Source organism: Myodes glareolus, chromosome 2 (assembly GCF_982192425.1).
Source record: "Myodes glareolus chromosome 2, mMyoGla1.1, whole genome shotgun sequence".
Classification (NCBI taxonomy): Eukaryota; Metazoa; Chordata; class Mammalia; order Rodentia; family Cricetidae; genus Myodes; species Myodes glareolus.
The window spans coordinates 79,534,275-79,547,733 of NC_142027.1; the positions used below are offsets into that span (position 1 = coordinate 79,534,275).

The following is a 13,459-nucleotide window of genomic DNA, read 5'->3' on the forward strand; positions in this document are numbered from 1 at the left end:
ACAGGAGAGCCACACAGAAATGGAACAACAGGACTACCTCGGAGAGACGGCTGGTCGCTTAGCAGCCTGCCCCTACTTAATAACAAGCTCCGAGTTCACCAGAGACAGCAGTACGCTGGCTGAAAGTAATTTCTAAGATTCCCTTGTATATTTTAGGGGCAATGCAACTAAACTTTTGTCAACAAGTGGAAGTGTTGTCTGGTGTTTCTAAATGTATATTATCTTTAAAAGGCGCGGCTGGCCTTTATTTTCTCTGTCCTCCTTCATGGACCTTAGACATAATAGTTGGAGCCTCTAGTGACACCATGGATGATAAAGTAAGCTTGAGACTAGAGTTCCCACACAAGGATGGTTTCGTGGACAGCATTTTCTGACAAAGGAGCTCCCATTCGAGCTACAGCCTGCCTGTCTCTAGACTATTTCAAATGGGAGTAAACTCTTGATGAAGCCACTGTTATCTTGGATAAACTCAAACTCAATTATTATTTTACACGTCTTCATTTTAATAACTTAAAACAACAGATTATCACTTGTAAATGAGGACTCACTACACAGAGCTATGCCCTTCTAGCCCTCAGCGGTGAATAAAGCATTCTTCCTCATGCTGTGTTCTGACTGCAAAGCAGTCACAGCTGTGAAGAACCCAATTCTGATAGCATCAGTTTTAGCATATCAAATGCCTAACAGTAAAAATGGCTTCTATGTATTCTTCTGATATTAAAAAGTCCAAATTATCATCTACAAAGTCAACGGGAACATGAAGCTGCCGATACTTCGGTTTCCGCGCAGAGAACCCCTGTGAACTCACCTCCCTCCAGCTCCTCAGCATCATCACGTACACAGACTAGAAAACAGTAAGGAAATGAAGATGACCGTTAGCAGATTCGCGCGGAGACACATCTCATCTCCATCTCAGATGGAACTATACCTGGAATTTACTAGCGGGTCCTCAAGTACCCGCACTGCAGAGTTAAAAAACAAACACTCAAGGGAAACACAAACCATCTAGGCTCACTTCTTGCACCAACTTGGCAATATTCTGCTTTAATTTTAACAATGAAGAAAACTGTCCACTTTATGTTGAAAAAGAAACTGCCCTAACATCAATTATTCTCAGTCAAACACCTCAGTGCACTCCACTGTATCTCAAGCTATGTACCTTAACGAGCATTCTAATTATCAACAAATAACATAATTAGGTCCCACCTGCCCGTGGTATCTAGTATCAGCTGTCACCATGAGAGATGGGCCTCTGAACAGGCCGACAGGAGTTCTCTTGATTACACTAACTGATGTGGGAAGACCCATCCTAACTACGCGTTCTCTTGATTACACTAACTGATGTGGGAAGACCCATCCTAACTGCGCGTGGGATCCTGAACTATATAAAAGAGGAAAGGAACCAAGCCGCAGTGTGCAGCCACTGCCCACGCCCTCTGATTGTGAACACAGCATGGCCAGTTGCTGCAAGCTCCAGCTGCCCTGACCCCTCGCCATGATACATACCATGAACTGTGAGCCAGATCAGCCCTTTCTCCCCTATGCTGCTCTTGTCCTCACAGCAACAGGAAAAGGATCGGGCTACTACTACCTTAAGTTTACTAAGGAAGCTGATCTTAAGCGTCCCCACCCCCCACACAAACGAGAACTAAACAAGGTGATGGATATGTGATTAGCTTATTATGATAATCGTTTTGCAATGCATATGTTGATCAATGCAAGACATAAAAATTCTATTTAAAAAAAAGAAACTAGGTATTTGACACTAAAACAAACATTAAGGAAGTCCACAAAAGCATATCCCCAAGGCAAGAAACAAGTGTCCTATTAGCACCTACACAAAAGTAAAACCAGGTCTGAAATGAAAAGGAAAATGTTAAATAACTAAGTTTTTAGCTATATAACTATTGTAGGATGTGGACTGACACTGGCCAGAATTCACTTTGCAATGCACTGTCCTTCTGAGCCACCATCTTCCTCAGCTATCCTGATGACGCACAAAGCAGCATGAGATCTTACCTTTGTCCCCAGATAGAAGATCTGACCACCGTAGCTGCTGATAGATTGATAGCAAGCCTTCTCTCCAACCAAAGCCTGTCAAACACACAAACAAGGTAAAATTACACATACCGGAAATTCCACTGAGAACGTCACTCACAGGGCCTGTGAGAGGCTCAGCAGGGTAACACTCCTGCACAGGCCTGATGACATGGGTTCCAGCCCCAGCACCCATGAAGGGGAGGAAGAAACAGCCTCACTCCACAGAGCTGCCCTCCGATCTCCACACACACTGTGGTGTACACACACAAATAATACATTTTAAAAAATGTTCAACAATGCTGAATGCAGAGACACTTTGGGTGTTGCTTGATTGCGAGTGGAAGTGACGAAAGACGGAGTTGGAGAAGTCATTCCCCATGTCTGTAAGGAGCCTTTCCTTTCTCAGAATGTGTGCAAAAGGAAGGAAACAAGCGAACTTGTAACTGCGCCGCAAACTACTGCGACCTGCTACTTCCCGGTGACAGCTACACCTCTAAGGGCATCAGGACAAAGACCAGGAAGCAGGTAGGAACGTGGCGTAAGAAGTGGCAGTGGCAGGCTCTCCTCTGCAATGAGTGCTTCACTAGCCACAGGCTAGATTTTCAGTACCAGGAAGGACTTCCCTTTGCTGAGGGGGTCTTGGGTCAGACAGCTGTTAGTTGTCACCAAGATGAGTGCCACAGCTGTAATTTTGGGGGTACCTTGTCCTGCTGGCCAGGGTGGTGTTCAGGTGTCACAGCTGGGGAGGGTCACTGAACACTTTCCTCCTTTAGCAGTTTGGATGGCACCTTCCCGTACTATGGAAGCCAGTCCTCAGGGAGCGTGCCGGACAGCGGACTTCTGAGTCACTCACTGAATTTGTGAACCGGGGACACACCCTTTAGGACACACCTTATGCATAGCTGTGTTCCCTGGGGAGCAGCAGGGCAGCTGCTCACGCAGTTATGTCTGGTGATCTGCATGACTGGCCTGCTCTGGCCGAAGCCAGCACACTGTGTCATCACTGTTCTGCGTGCCCTAATGCCGGCCTCACAGGTTTCTCCAGCTCTCGTCTTGGTCTCTCTTACATCAGGGTCGTTCATTTTCACTCTACAGTCCCGACCCTGTCATCAACCTCCTCCAGCAGCTCCACCTTCATCTCCAGCACTGGAGTGCTCACCACTGGGTATCCGATTTGCACTTTTTAAAGTGTCTTGTCTTTCACTCAACTTTAAGAAGACATGGATTATGATTGTACTAATACATACACAACACTGAGACCTGCACATCCATGTTTGCTGTCAGTACTGACAAGAGGCAGGAACGCAACCCACCTAAGTGTCCTTCAACAGATGAGTAGGTAAGGCGTGGTTCAGACATGATATGAAATCGTGGCATTTGCAGGAAAATGGGTGCAAATGGAAATCATTATGTTAAATCAGCTAAGTCAGACTCAGTGGGATCAGAACTACATGGTTTCTCTGCAGAACATAAATTTAAAGTGGGGGGGGGGGTACGCACTCCTAAGTCACAAAACTAAAAAGGAGATTGTGAGAGGACAGGAAGAGATCTTCAGGCAGGTGGAGAACACAGGGAAAGACAACATGTACCGTGAAAGCAGAGGGAGAACAGCTGGAGATGGGGTGAGGGGGGCTGAGAGGAATGAGGACAGAGTGTAACAGCCTCTATGTATGGGACACCATGACGAAACCATTATTGTCACGTTAACTTTAAAAAATTAATACAAAAGAAAAGGACAAAACTGGTTGCACCCTTGTCTGCTCACCCTAACACTTGGGTCAGAGCTGAGCCGGTCTTGACTGGCTCCCCTTTCCCAGTCTGTGCTTTTCTCCCTCTTTGGATGCGGAGTGATCTCTAATGGAGGCACACACAATGTGAGCTTTACTTCGGTGATGCTCAGGAATTTCCATACTGATATTCTTGTGTTTTGTTTGTTCTGCTCCCTGGCCTCTGGGTACTGGGCCCAGGACTCAGAGGCGCTGGGGAAACACACTACAATTGAGTTGTTCTCCCGCCCCATGGGCTTTTAGCATTTGTTAGCCCAGCAAGTCCTCTGCTTCGAGGGCAACTACTACTGAGGACCCTGGCCAGTGCCCATTCCAGCTGGTCTAAATCAGCAGAAGTACAGTCTGTGGGTGCCCTGCACATAATTCCCTCTCAGCCTCTCTAGGGCTCCTCCCCGTCCTTGAGCAGTTTCCCTACACATGAACAGCTGTCCATCAGAGCACTCCAGGCAGTCCCAGCACCGCACAGACACGAACCACCTTGTTTGTCCTGTACCCTCAGCTCTGTTTCCTCAGTGACAGTGTCCACCAGGTCTACTGTGTTCCTCTCCCGTAAGCCACAAGCCAGAAAGTCAGAGAACTAACAAGCTCATGTCATTTGTTTCCTGCTAGGTCTAGGTTTGCCAGCCATCATTACTGCTGCCCAGAGTCCAGAGAACTGTCTATTTTGTTCCTTAGTAGTAGTAGCAGCAGGGTTTTTTTTTTGGCGGGGGGGGGAGGTTGGTTTGTTTCGGGGTATTTTAAGCTGGAAAGTAAATCTAATTCCCCATTCTCTATCCTGGCTAAAAGTGCAAGTTTAAAATCTAATAGTATTCTTTTTAAGATTCATTTCTTTTTGTGTGTGTGAACATCTTGCCTGCATGAATGTATGTGCACCATGTGCATGCCTGTTGCCCAAGGAGGCCAGAAGAGCACACTGGATCCTCTGGAACTGGAGTTGTGTTGTGTTTGGGAGCCACCATGTGGGTCCTGGGACTCAAACCCAGGTGCCCTATAAGATTAGCCAGTGCTCTTAGCCACTGAGCCATCTCTCCAGCCCCTAACTGCCACCCTACCCCAGGCAATGCCTGCATTTGAGACACTGGGTGCTGTTGCGGTAGTGCGCTCACTGCATGGCCTATTTTGTATGTTATGTGGCTAGAACACCCTTCGCGTATAGTGCATGCTCTGAAGTCACAAAGCACGAGAAAGACAGAAGCAAACCTAGACTGTCTGCCGACACCACTGAAGATGACCACTACGACTCTTTGTATAAGACGTTCCCACAGATGGCTCACAGCAGTCCTTGTTCCCGACTTAAAGATGAATGGCTTAGGAAATCACATGATCACAGTTCACAGTGCTTAACTACATACTACTGACATGAGTAGCTTAAGGTGTTACCATAGCTGCCTTTCTACAGTAATATTAATACCAATATGAGCCGGGTCCTCCTCCTCTATGGTCCTGCTCAGCTCCTAAAGCATCTTCTTTCTTCCTCTCCAAGCCAACTTTGACTCCTAATGTCCCAAGCTACCCCACCTGGACAACCTGCTGGCATATCTCCCAAATACTTCTGAGGTATGACCCCCAGTGACTCATGTGCTTGGCTGGTGTAGGAGGTCCTTCTGTCTATGTGTTGCTTTCATTGGTTAATAAAGGAACTGCTTTGGGTCTATAGCAGAGCTATAGGGGAACAGAGCTAGGCAGAGAAAACTAAACAGAATGCTGGGAAGAAGAGGCAAAGACACCATGGAGCCACCAGAGTCAGACATGCTGAATCTTTGCTGGTAAGCCACTGCCACATGGCAATACACAGATTACTAGAAATGGGTTAAATTAATTTGAGTTAGCCAATAAGATGCTAGAGCTAATGGGCCAATCAGTGACTTAATGAATAGTTTCTGTGTGGTTATTTCAGGGCTAAGCTAGCAGGGCAGCCGGGAACTGGGCAGCAGGATGAACAAGTGGGCCTTCCTCCTACACTCGGCCCAAAGAGGGTGGCACTATTAGAAGGCATGGTCTTATAAGAGGAAGTATGTCACTGTGGAAGAGGGCTTTGAGATCTTACATGCTCGAGTTATACCCAGCACACAGTCTCCTTCTGCTGCCTCTGGGTCAAGATATAGAACTCTCAGTTCCTTCTCCAGCACCATGGCTGCCTGCACACTGCCACACTTCCTGCCACAACGATAACGAATTAAAGCTCTGAAACTGTAAGCCAGCCCTAACGAAATGTTTTCATGTATAAAAATCGATTGCCATGGTCATGGTGTCTCTTCACAGAAATAGAAACCCTAACTGAGACGGCTACCAAAGTCCTGAAGGCTACCTGTCTCCAGTTATTTTCCCCTTCAATCTCCTAGACTTATTGTCACCAGCTCAATTCCTAAACACTTTGACTTTACAAATTCTGTCTCACAAAAATTGTTTCATTTTTTTTCCTAAAGTATAAAAGTTAAAACTCCTGGTTTTGTTTTGGGTTTCTTTTTTCAGATTTATTTTTATTTTATGTGTCATGGGTGTTCAGACTGCACCATGTGCATGCAGTACATGTGGTGGTCAGAAGAGGGCGTCGGATCCCTTTGGAACTGGAGTTACAGACATGCTGTTGGCTGACAAATCGGAGTTGGGAATTGAACCCAGGTCCTCTAAAAGTGCTCTTAATTCCTGGTCCATCTCTCCAACCTAACCCTTGATATTAAGTAAGGAATTACTATTTGGGATCATAATCTTGAACCCTTACAAACACATCCATACCCACTTCAACATACCATGGCAGAAAAACTTTAGTACCCCTATTTTCAAACAAAATAGTAGTTTAAAACAACAACAACAACAGCCACCACAGTGAGCAGAGTGATGCTGGGTAAAGGCGGCACTCACCAGAGCCTGGCTAACATTTCCTCCAGTGGCCAGGGACTTGAAGTGGCTGCTGTTATAGACCAGCTGGACTTCTGAGATCTCCATTGTCTCCAGTTCCTCCTGCGTCTGCCGATCAATCACGTGCAACTTCTCCACGCTGTCTAAAAGCACAACTGTGCGTGAGTTTATCCACTGCAATTCAAGCACATAACAAAGCGAAAGTAAGGACCAGGCCAGACCTTTCATGACAAAAAGGGGGCTTGGCCACTCAGAACATGACATCGAGGACCTTGTGCACGTAACTTCAACAGCAACGGAGTTAGAGTGGGAGCAGCTCTGTGGTGGCCCAGAGAGAACAGCACCAGGTCACCGTGTCAGATGACGCTCTGTTGGTACAAGGAGGGCTGACTAGGAAATGTATTGCAGAATGTTTTATTTTTTTTTTGAAAGGTATATTGGCACATATGACCTTAGTACAATAACAATTTTATTTCAAATTTTAATATTAGTGAAGCAAAACAGCAACTTAAATCTCACAAACCTAGATGGTCAGAGGACAATTCTTGGCACAGAAATAATGCACATTTTTTAAAAAAGGAGCAGCTGAGACATCCAGCATCGTGGATTGATCAGGTCCTGGACTCTTGGGCTGAGGGCAGACACCATTATTGGACTAGCTAGACCATGGCCTGTAAGCCGTTCTAATAAATCCCCTTTATTATTCTATCATATTCATTCTATCGGTTCTGTTCCTCAAGAGCAGTGGTTCTCAACCTTCCTGTTGCTGTGACTCTTTAATCCAGTTCTTCATGATGTGCTGACCCCAACTATAAATGTATTTCATTGTTGCTTCACAACTGTGATTTTGCTACTGTTAGGAATCATCATGTAAATATCTGCTATGAAGAATATCTGATATGCAACCCCCAAAAGAGTCATGAACATCGAGTTGAGACTCGCTGGTCTAGGGAGCCCTGACTCACTCACATGGCATGACTGTATTTCAATTACAATCCCCTGATGCCAAGTGTGCGGAGTTCCCATGTTGGTCCTCAGAGCTTTAGATCTGGAGAGCTTCACCTTTTGTATTTCAGGGTTAGGGATGTGTGGCGGTGAGAAAGAGAATGGTCCCCATAGGTTCATAGGTTTGAATGCTTGGTCCCCGGTTGGTGGGACTGTTTGGGAAAGATTAGGAGGTGTGGCCTTGCTGGAGGAGGTATGTCACTGGGGGTGGGCTTTGAGGTTTCAAAATTCCACACCATTCCCAGTTAGCTCTCTCTCTGCCTCAAACTTGTAGATCAGATGTAAGTCCTCAGCTAACGCGCCAGCACCATTCCTGCCTGCCTGCTGCTCCCCACCATGATGGTCATGACTCTGAATCTGAAGCTTTCTTCTGTAGGTCGCCCTGATCATGGTGTTTTGTCACAGAGGTAGAAAGATAACTACAGCAGGATATCCAACCTGTATTTCTAAATTAACAGAGTATCGAGTGAGCTTACAGGAGCACTGTGGGCCAGGCATGGCGGGACACTCTTAAAGCCCCGGCCTATGTGAAGCTGAAGCAGGAGGGATATTTGAGCCCAGAAGTTCTAGGCCAAATGAAGCAACGTAGGAAGACTTGGCTGAAAAATGCACTGAGTTTGTGCATCAATCTTAAGATCTGACTCTCTAACTATATTCTTAAAAAATTATAGGTTAATGGATCGAAAGGAAAATTTCCTCAGTTTTTTTACTGAATAAATGAGCCACTGCATTATAATTAGAGCCAGCTATATTCATGATAAAATACAATGTTTCACCAGACATCAGCTATTAGATGCTAAAACGAGTAAAGGTAAATGCTGAAACATAAAGCACACTATTTTCAAACTTAACCCACTACTGAAAAAGAAAACATAAAATCTGACACAGAGAAGAGTCTCATTTTTTAAAACCAAGGCACCCTGATGACTGAGAAGTAAAGTAAAAATTTGGCACAGTTTTAAGGCACAGGAAAAGAACTGGTAACACAAGCTAAGTCTCTTAAGAGAAGCCCACAAGTGCAAACGTATCCACACACAAAGCAGCGCAGCCACGGCTCCGGAGAGACCTGGGCTCTTCTGAACCCAGACCCCTCTGAGGTATTAAAGCACTCAGGGAAGTGCTACCGTCCCCTGCCAGTGCTCAGCAGGAGTTTTGGCAAAAGGCAACAAGGACCTGGCATCACACCAAAGCCAGACTTCATACCACACCACAGCACTTCATACAGGATGTGTGTGTTAACATGTGCCTGATGGCCCTGGCGAACGGCAGAAACCCTGCAAGCTTTAATACTCCTAGGATTGAACTGCACAAAATAAATGGGACGCGGCTTAAACAATACTCACGGTAAAGTTGATCAGGTCGTAGTACAGGTGAAGGTGCTTCTGCTTGGTGACGTGGATTGCGCCTGACTCGTCTCTCTTAACCTGAGGAGAGCAAAGACAGCCTAGATGTCAAGCGTTACGTGGAAGAATTTTCTTTAAATTTATACTCCATCTAGAGTATGATTCCCATTCAGTATAGAGATTCCAAAAATACTGACAGAGAAATTTTTATAGAAATGAAGACACCTCCATTGCTGCATGGTCTCCACCTGAAGAGGGGCGGCATCCAGGCCCGCCTGGCACCTGAGGTACTAGCTACACTTCCCCCGGAGTCTTCCTGTGCACCCACGGTAGTGAGTGCACAGATGTCCTTCTTCCAGTTTCCCTTCCTCCCCTCCAATCCCACCTCTTGGCATGCTGACCTCAAGCGTGTCAGCTTCACCATGCTCTGCCCACATGCCACTCACTCTCCGTTTCACACCTGCAGCATCGCACAGCTATGTGCCTCAGGTACCAAGTGTCTCCTGCACCGCCTACTCCCAGGGCTCTCTCCAGCCCGCCCCGCCCCACCCCACCCACTTAGTGCCTTCCTCCCTTTCTAGCAGACTCAGTTGCTCTTCTTACAGATCTGCTTCCTTCTTTTGCGCTCGTATTTCCCTTGACTTACTTCTCACAGACAGTATTTAGCCACACTCTTCCCGGCACGGCCGAGCACTGTGGTGGCACTACTTCGCTCTCCTAGACACTCACTTCTTCATCAGATTCTGCCATGGAGGTCCCACCCCATCCCCTACCAATCAGACATCTAACAAGGACCCAGCAAACCACGGTGCCCTGAGCTCATCTCTCCAGCCTGCCTTCCTTGGTCATTCTCTAGCACTGTGTTACCTCGGAACTGACACTGTCCCAGAGGCTCTGTCCTCCTGTCTGATGCCCCTCGGTTCTTCTCCCCTTCTACTTGTCTTTACAAGTAGAAACGCCTTTCCTGTTACCTTCTCTTTTTCCTTTGCCTTTCGTGAGCATCCAGCAAAATCCCACACTGTGGTTTAGCAACTTCTCCACCAGTGGTCCCTGTGCTAAGAACTTGGTTACTGGCCTGTGATATCATGGGGGGGGGGGGGGGTAGCGTCTTCAAGATACAGTGCTTCCTAGATGGAAGTCAGGTAGCTATAGATATGCCCTTTCTCTTTCTGCCTCCCTCTCTCCCTCCCTCCCTCCTTCTCTCGCTCTTTCTCTCCCTCCTTCCCTCCCTCTCACCACCATGAACTGGGCACCTCTGCCCTACTATGTGCAGCACTATAACGCAGCACCTTCCCCATGTTAGCGTCCTGGAGGAGTCCCACACCACCATCCACACATACAACCAGCGAGAGCGTTTACTATCCCAGCATGCTGGGGTCGACCACCCCACACAAAGTCAAGATGTAGAAGACCCTGAGAGGAACGTGTGGATGTGTAGAGTCCTCAGCATGGGAGTTCCTAGGGCAGTTAGCTCATCTTACCTACAACTGGCTTAAGCAAGTGGCGATCATATTAGTACGTTTTAATTGGGCAGGGCTAGTCGGAGGCTGATCAGAGTTACAGTTTTCCATTTTGGGGCAGGCCTGGACAAGTCCCAGGCTTTGTCCTTATTGGGTTATCATCTTGAGCTGTTTATGGCTTAGGACCCCAAACCTCCTCATTCTTGCTGGTGGGGGGCTGGAGATTGATTGTCCTTTGTTCATGGCTCTTCCCCAGAAACAGCTTGTTTAGTCTCAGGGAGCTGAGATTGAGGTCTGATCTCTGAGAGAAGATCGAGCAGGCTTATGGCGTCTGCTTGGTCAACTGACCCAAGGACCAAAGCCCCTGGAATGTGAGCCCAGATAAACCCATCCCCTTGCACTAGGAGTCACAGGTACTGGGCTGCACATGCACGGCAGCCGGCACACAAGCGCCCCTTTGGTTTTCATCCTCTACCTTCTCTGTCCTGAAATGTTCATCTGCTCTTCGCCCCGTTGTCTGCTCACTGGGCACCCAGTGTAGCACTGGGTCCCACTGTCACTCCCAACTCAGCGTGCTGAAATCTGAAGTCACACAAGAGTTTTGCCTGACTATTCCCTGACTCTACCACGTAGAGATATAAGGCCTCCAATTCACGACTCTCGGTTCCTAGACCCTGTGTGATGAGAGCTTGCCTTTCTTTTAAAATGTATTTGCTTAAGCACAACATATCGGCTTCCACACAAGCACACAACCTCCTACCTTTGAGAATCTACTATTTGTGCTACTTCCAGACTGATCCTAAAGCTGCATTTCAATTACATCTTTGCCATCTTATTTACCCAGAATCTATAACAGCTCCCCATTACCAACCCATGCTAATCCTACTAGATCAGGGATGTCCCATCGAGGACTGTCAAACTTTTCTGTGAATGGGCAGATGATAAATACTTTCACATTTGTAGACTGTATAGTCTGTCGGACCTACTTAACTCTACCACTGCAGTGAGAAAACAATAAGAGACAACATGTGAGCTGGGTATGGTGGTGCATGGCGATAATCCCAGCACTTGAGAAGGCAGGAGAATCAAGAGTCTAAAGTCAACCTTAGCTACAGCGTGAGTTTGAGACCAGCCTGGTCAAACTTTATTTGAGTTTGTCTCGAGTAAAGAAAGAAAGAAAGAAAGAAATGAAAGAAAGAAATATGAATATGACTATGTTCCACTAAAAATTTACTTACCCAAACAAGTAACTAGTCATATTGGTACATGAGCTTCCCCTACTCTGGTCTAAACCCACCCCATATATTGAATTTCATGCCCACCCTCACATTGGTTCTATAAGCATTTACCAGCCATCCTTTAGACCAGGTGCCATCCCAGTGCTACCGAACAGGAGAGCCAGCTTCTCGACTTGGGTTTCAGCTTAGTGAGGGAGAAAGCTAGGCAATGGTTTACGTGTGCTCACTGTTGTGACAGGGAAGGTCTGGAGTACAGAGCGGGGTCGGGGAAACAGAGTAGGCAGCCTGATCATGAGCTGGGGCAACCAGCAGATAGCAGAGCTTTACTGACAGAGGAGTCGGCATGAGTGAAGAGACCAGCTGGGTAGTGCCTGCAGAATCTAGGACAAACACGCATGTGGTTTACACTGGGGAAGTGATCAGCCATGATGGGGTCAAAAGGAAGAAAAGTCAAGACAATATATAGAGAGAGTCAACGGGACACTGTGACAGAGCACACTGAAGGGGGCAGGGACCTGGAAGGTTTCTGGCCTGGGAAATGAGGTGCACAGTGGTACACCTGCCTCACTGAGGAAGACGACCAGTGTCTGACTGCACAGACACATGCTTAGCTCTGGGACATCCTATGTGCTCTGATCAACAACTTGAACTCTCATCAAGCAGCTCAGCACTTCACCTGCCCTCTCTAGCAGTAACTCAAACAGTCCATAAGCTGTGGGAAAGAGTGTTCTATGCTTCCTTCATCGGCTTCCTGTGCAAATGGCCCTTGACTACAGACATGCTCGTAATCATACATGCGATTCACATATACAGACGGACCATTAATTATTTGTTAGCTGAAAGAGAAGGAATCAATAAAGGAATAAACCATAAAGATTAAGGAACCAAGAGAGTTTTTTCCATTTTTAACATGAAAGTCTTAAATACAAATCAAACAGGCTTCACACTCTCTCTCCAAAGACTTATGACAGTGCCATAGATTTTTTTTTTTTTGACATAACTTTAAATTGCCAGCAAATCTGGTGGGGGCGGGGGCGGACGGCAGACACCATCACACTGCAGCTTACCAAGAGAAAATGAACCACATCTCCTCTGCAGAAGGCAAGCATGGGGTTCACACAGTTATTCACGGCCACAAAGTGCCAGGCCAGCAGCGGAACACTGGACGGATCCATCTAAGTCAAAAGAGAGACAGGAAATATTCATCACAGTTGACAAAGTAAAAAATCCGTTTGAGAAACAGCATCTGAATAACTACTTTACTAAAACCCTCCCCAGTTTCCCACAAGGCTTCCAGCGAGCAGGGGATGGGTGGGAAGTGTCACAGGAAGTGTCTGGTTGGTGGTCACATTTGTTGCCTTAATCAGAGAACTTCAACAAATGTACACTCGAGATTTGTACATTTATTGGGTATGAATTTACACTAGCAAAACCTAAACAAATATGAAATGCTAGATAATTATATACATGCTGAATGCCTAGAGCAGAAGGTGCTGGTTTCTGTATTTTACTCTGAAACCCATTTTAAAAAAACTAAAATATCTTGGTGGGTAGAAAGATGGATAGATGCACAGATACATAACACAGGCAATGCAATAAGACGGTAAAAGTAGAATTTAGATGGAAAGACTACTGATATTTCATTAAAATTCCTTAAACATCTTTCTAAAAATGTTCATAAATGAAAACATCAAAAAACATTCAAAAAGATGCAAACATCATGATAA

General features: G+C 46.3%; 1 protein-coding gene across 6 annotated transcripts in view; it reads right to left on the minus strand.

Annotated features, from left to right (window-relative positions):
- The window catches only part of Vps8 (VPS8 subunit of CORVET complex), a 212,800-nt gene that overhangs the window by 148,995 nt on the left and 50,346 nt on the right, over positions 1 to 13,459 (minus strand). For all 6 annotated transcript variants that reach the window (XM_087902093.1, XM_087902102.1, XM_087902095.1 and 3 more), the window contains 5 exons: positions 12,800 to 12,907; positions 9,035 to 9,115; positions 6,690 to 6,860; positions 2,020 to 2,094; positions 809 to 844 (listed from right to left, as the gene is read on the minus strand). In XM_087902093.1, the coding sequence (XP_087758219.1) occupies positions 809 to 844; positions 2,020 to 2,094; positions 6,690 to 6,860; positions 9,035 to 9,115; positions 12,800 to 12,907 (471 nt within the window). The remainder of the gene's footprint in view (positions 1 to 808; positions 845 to 2,019; positions 2,095 to 6,689; positions 6,861 to 9,034; positions 9,116 to 12,799; positions 12,908 to 13,459) is intronic.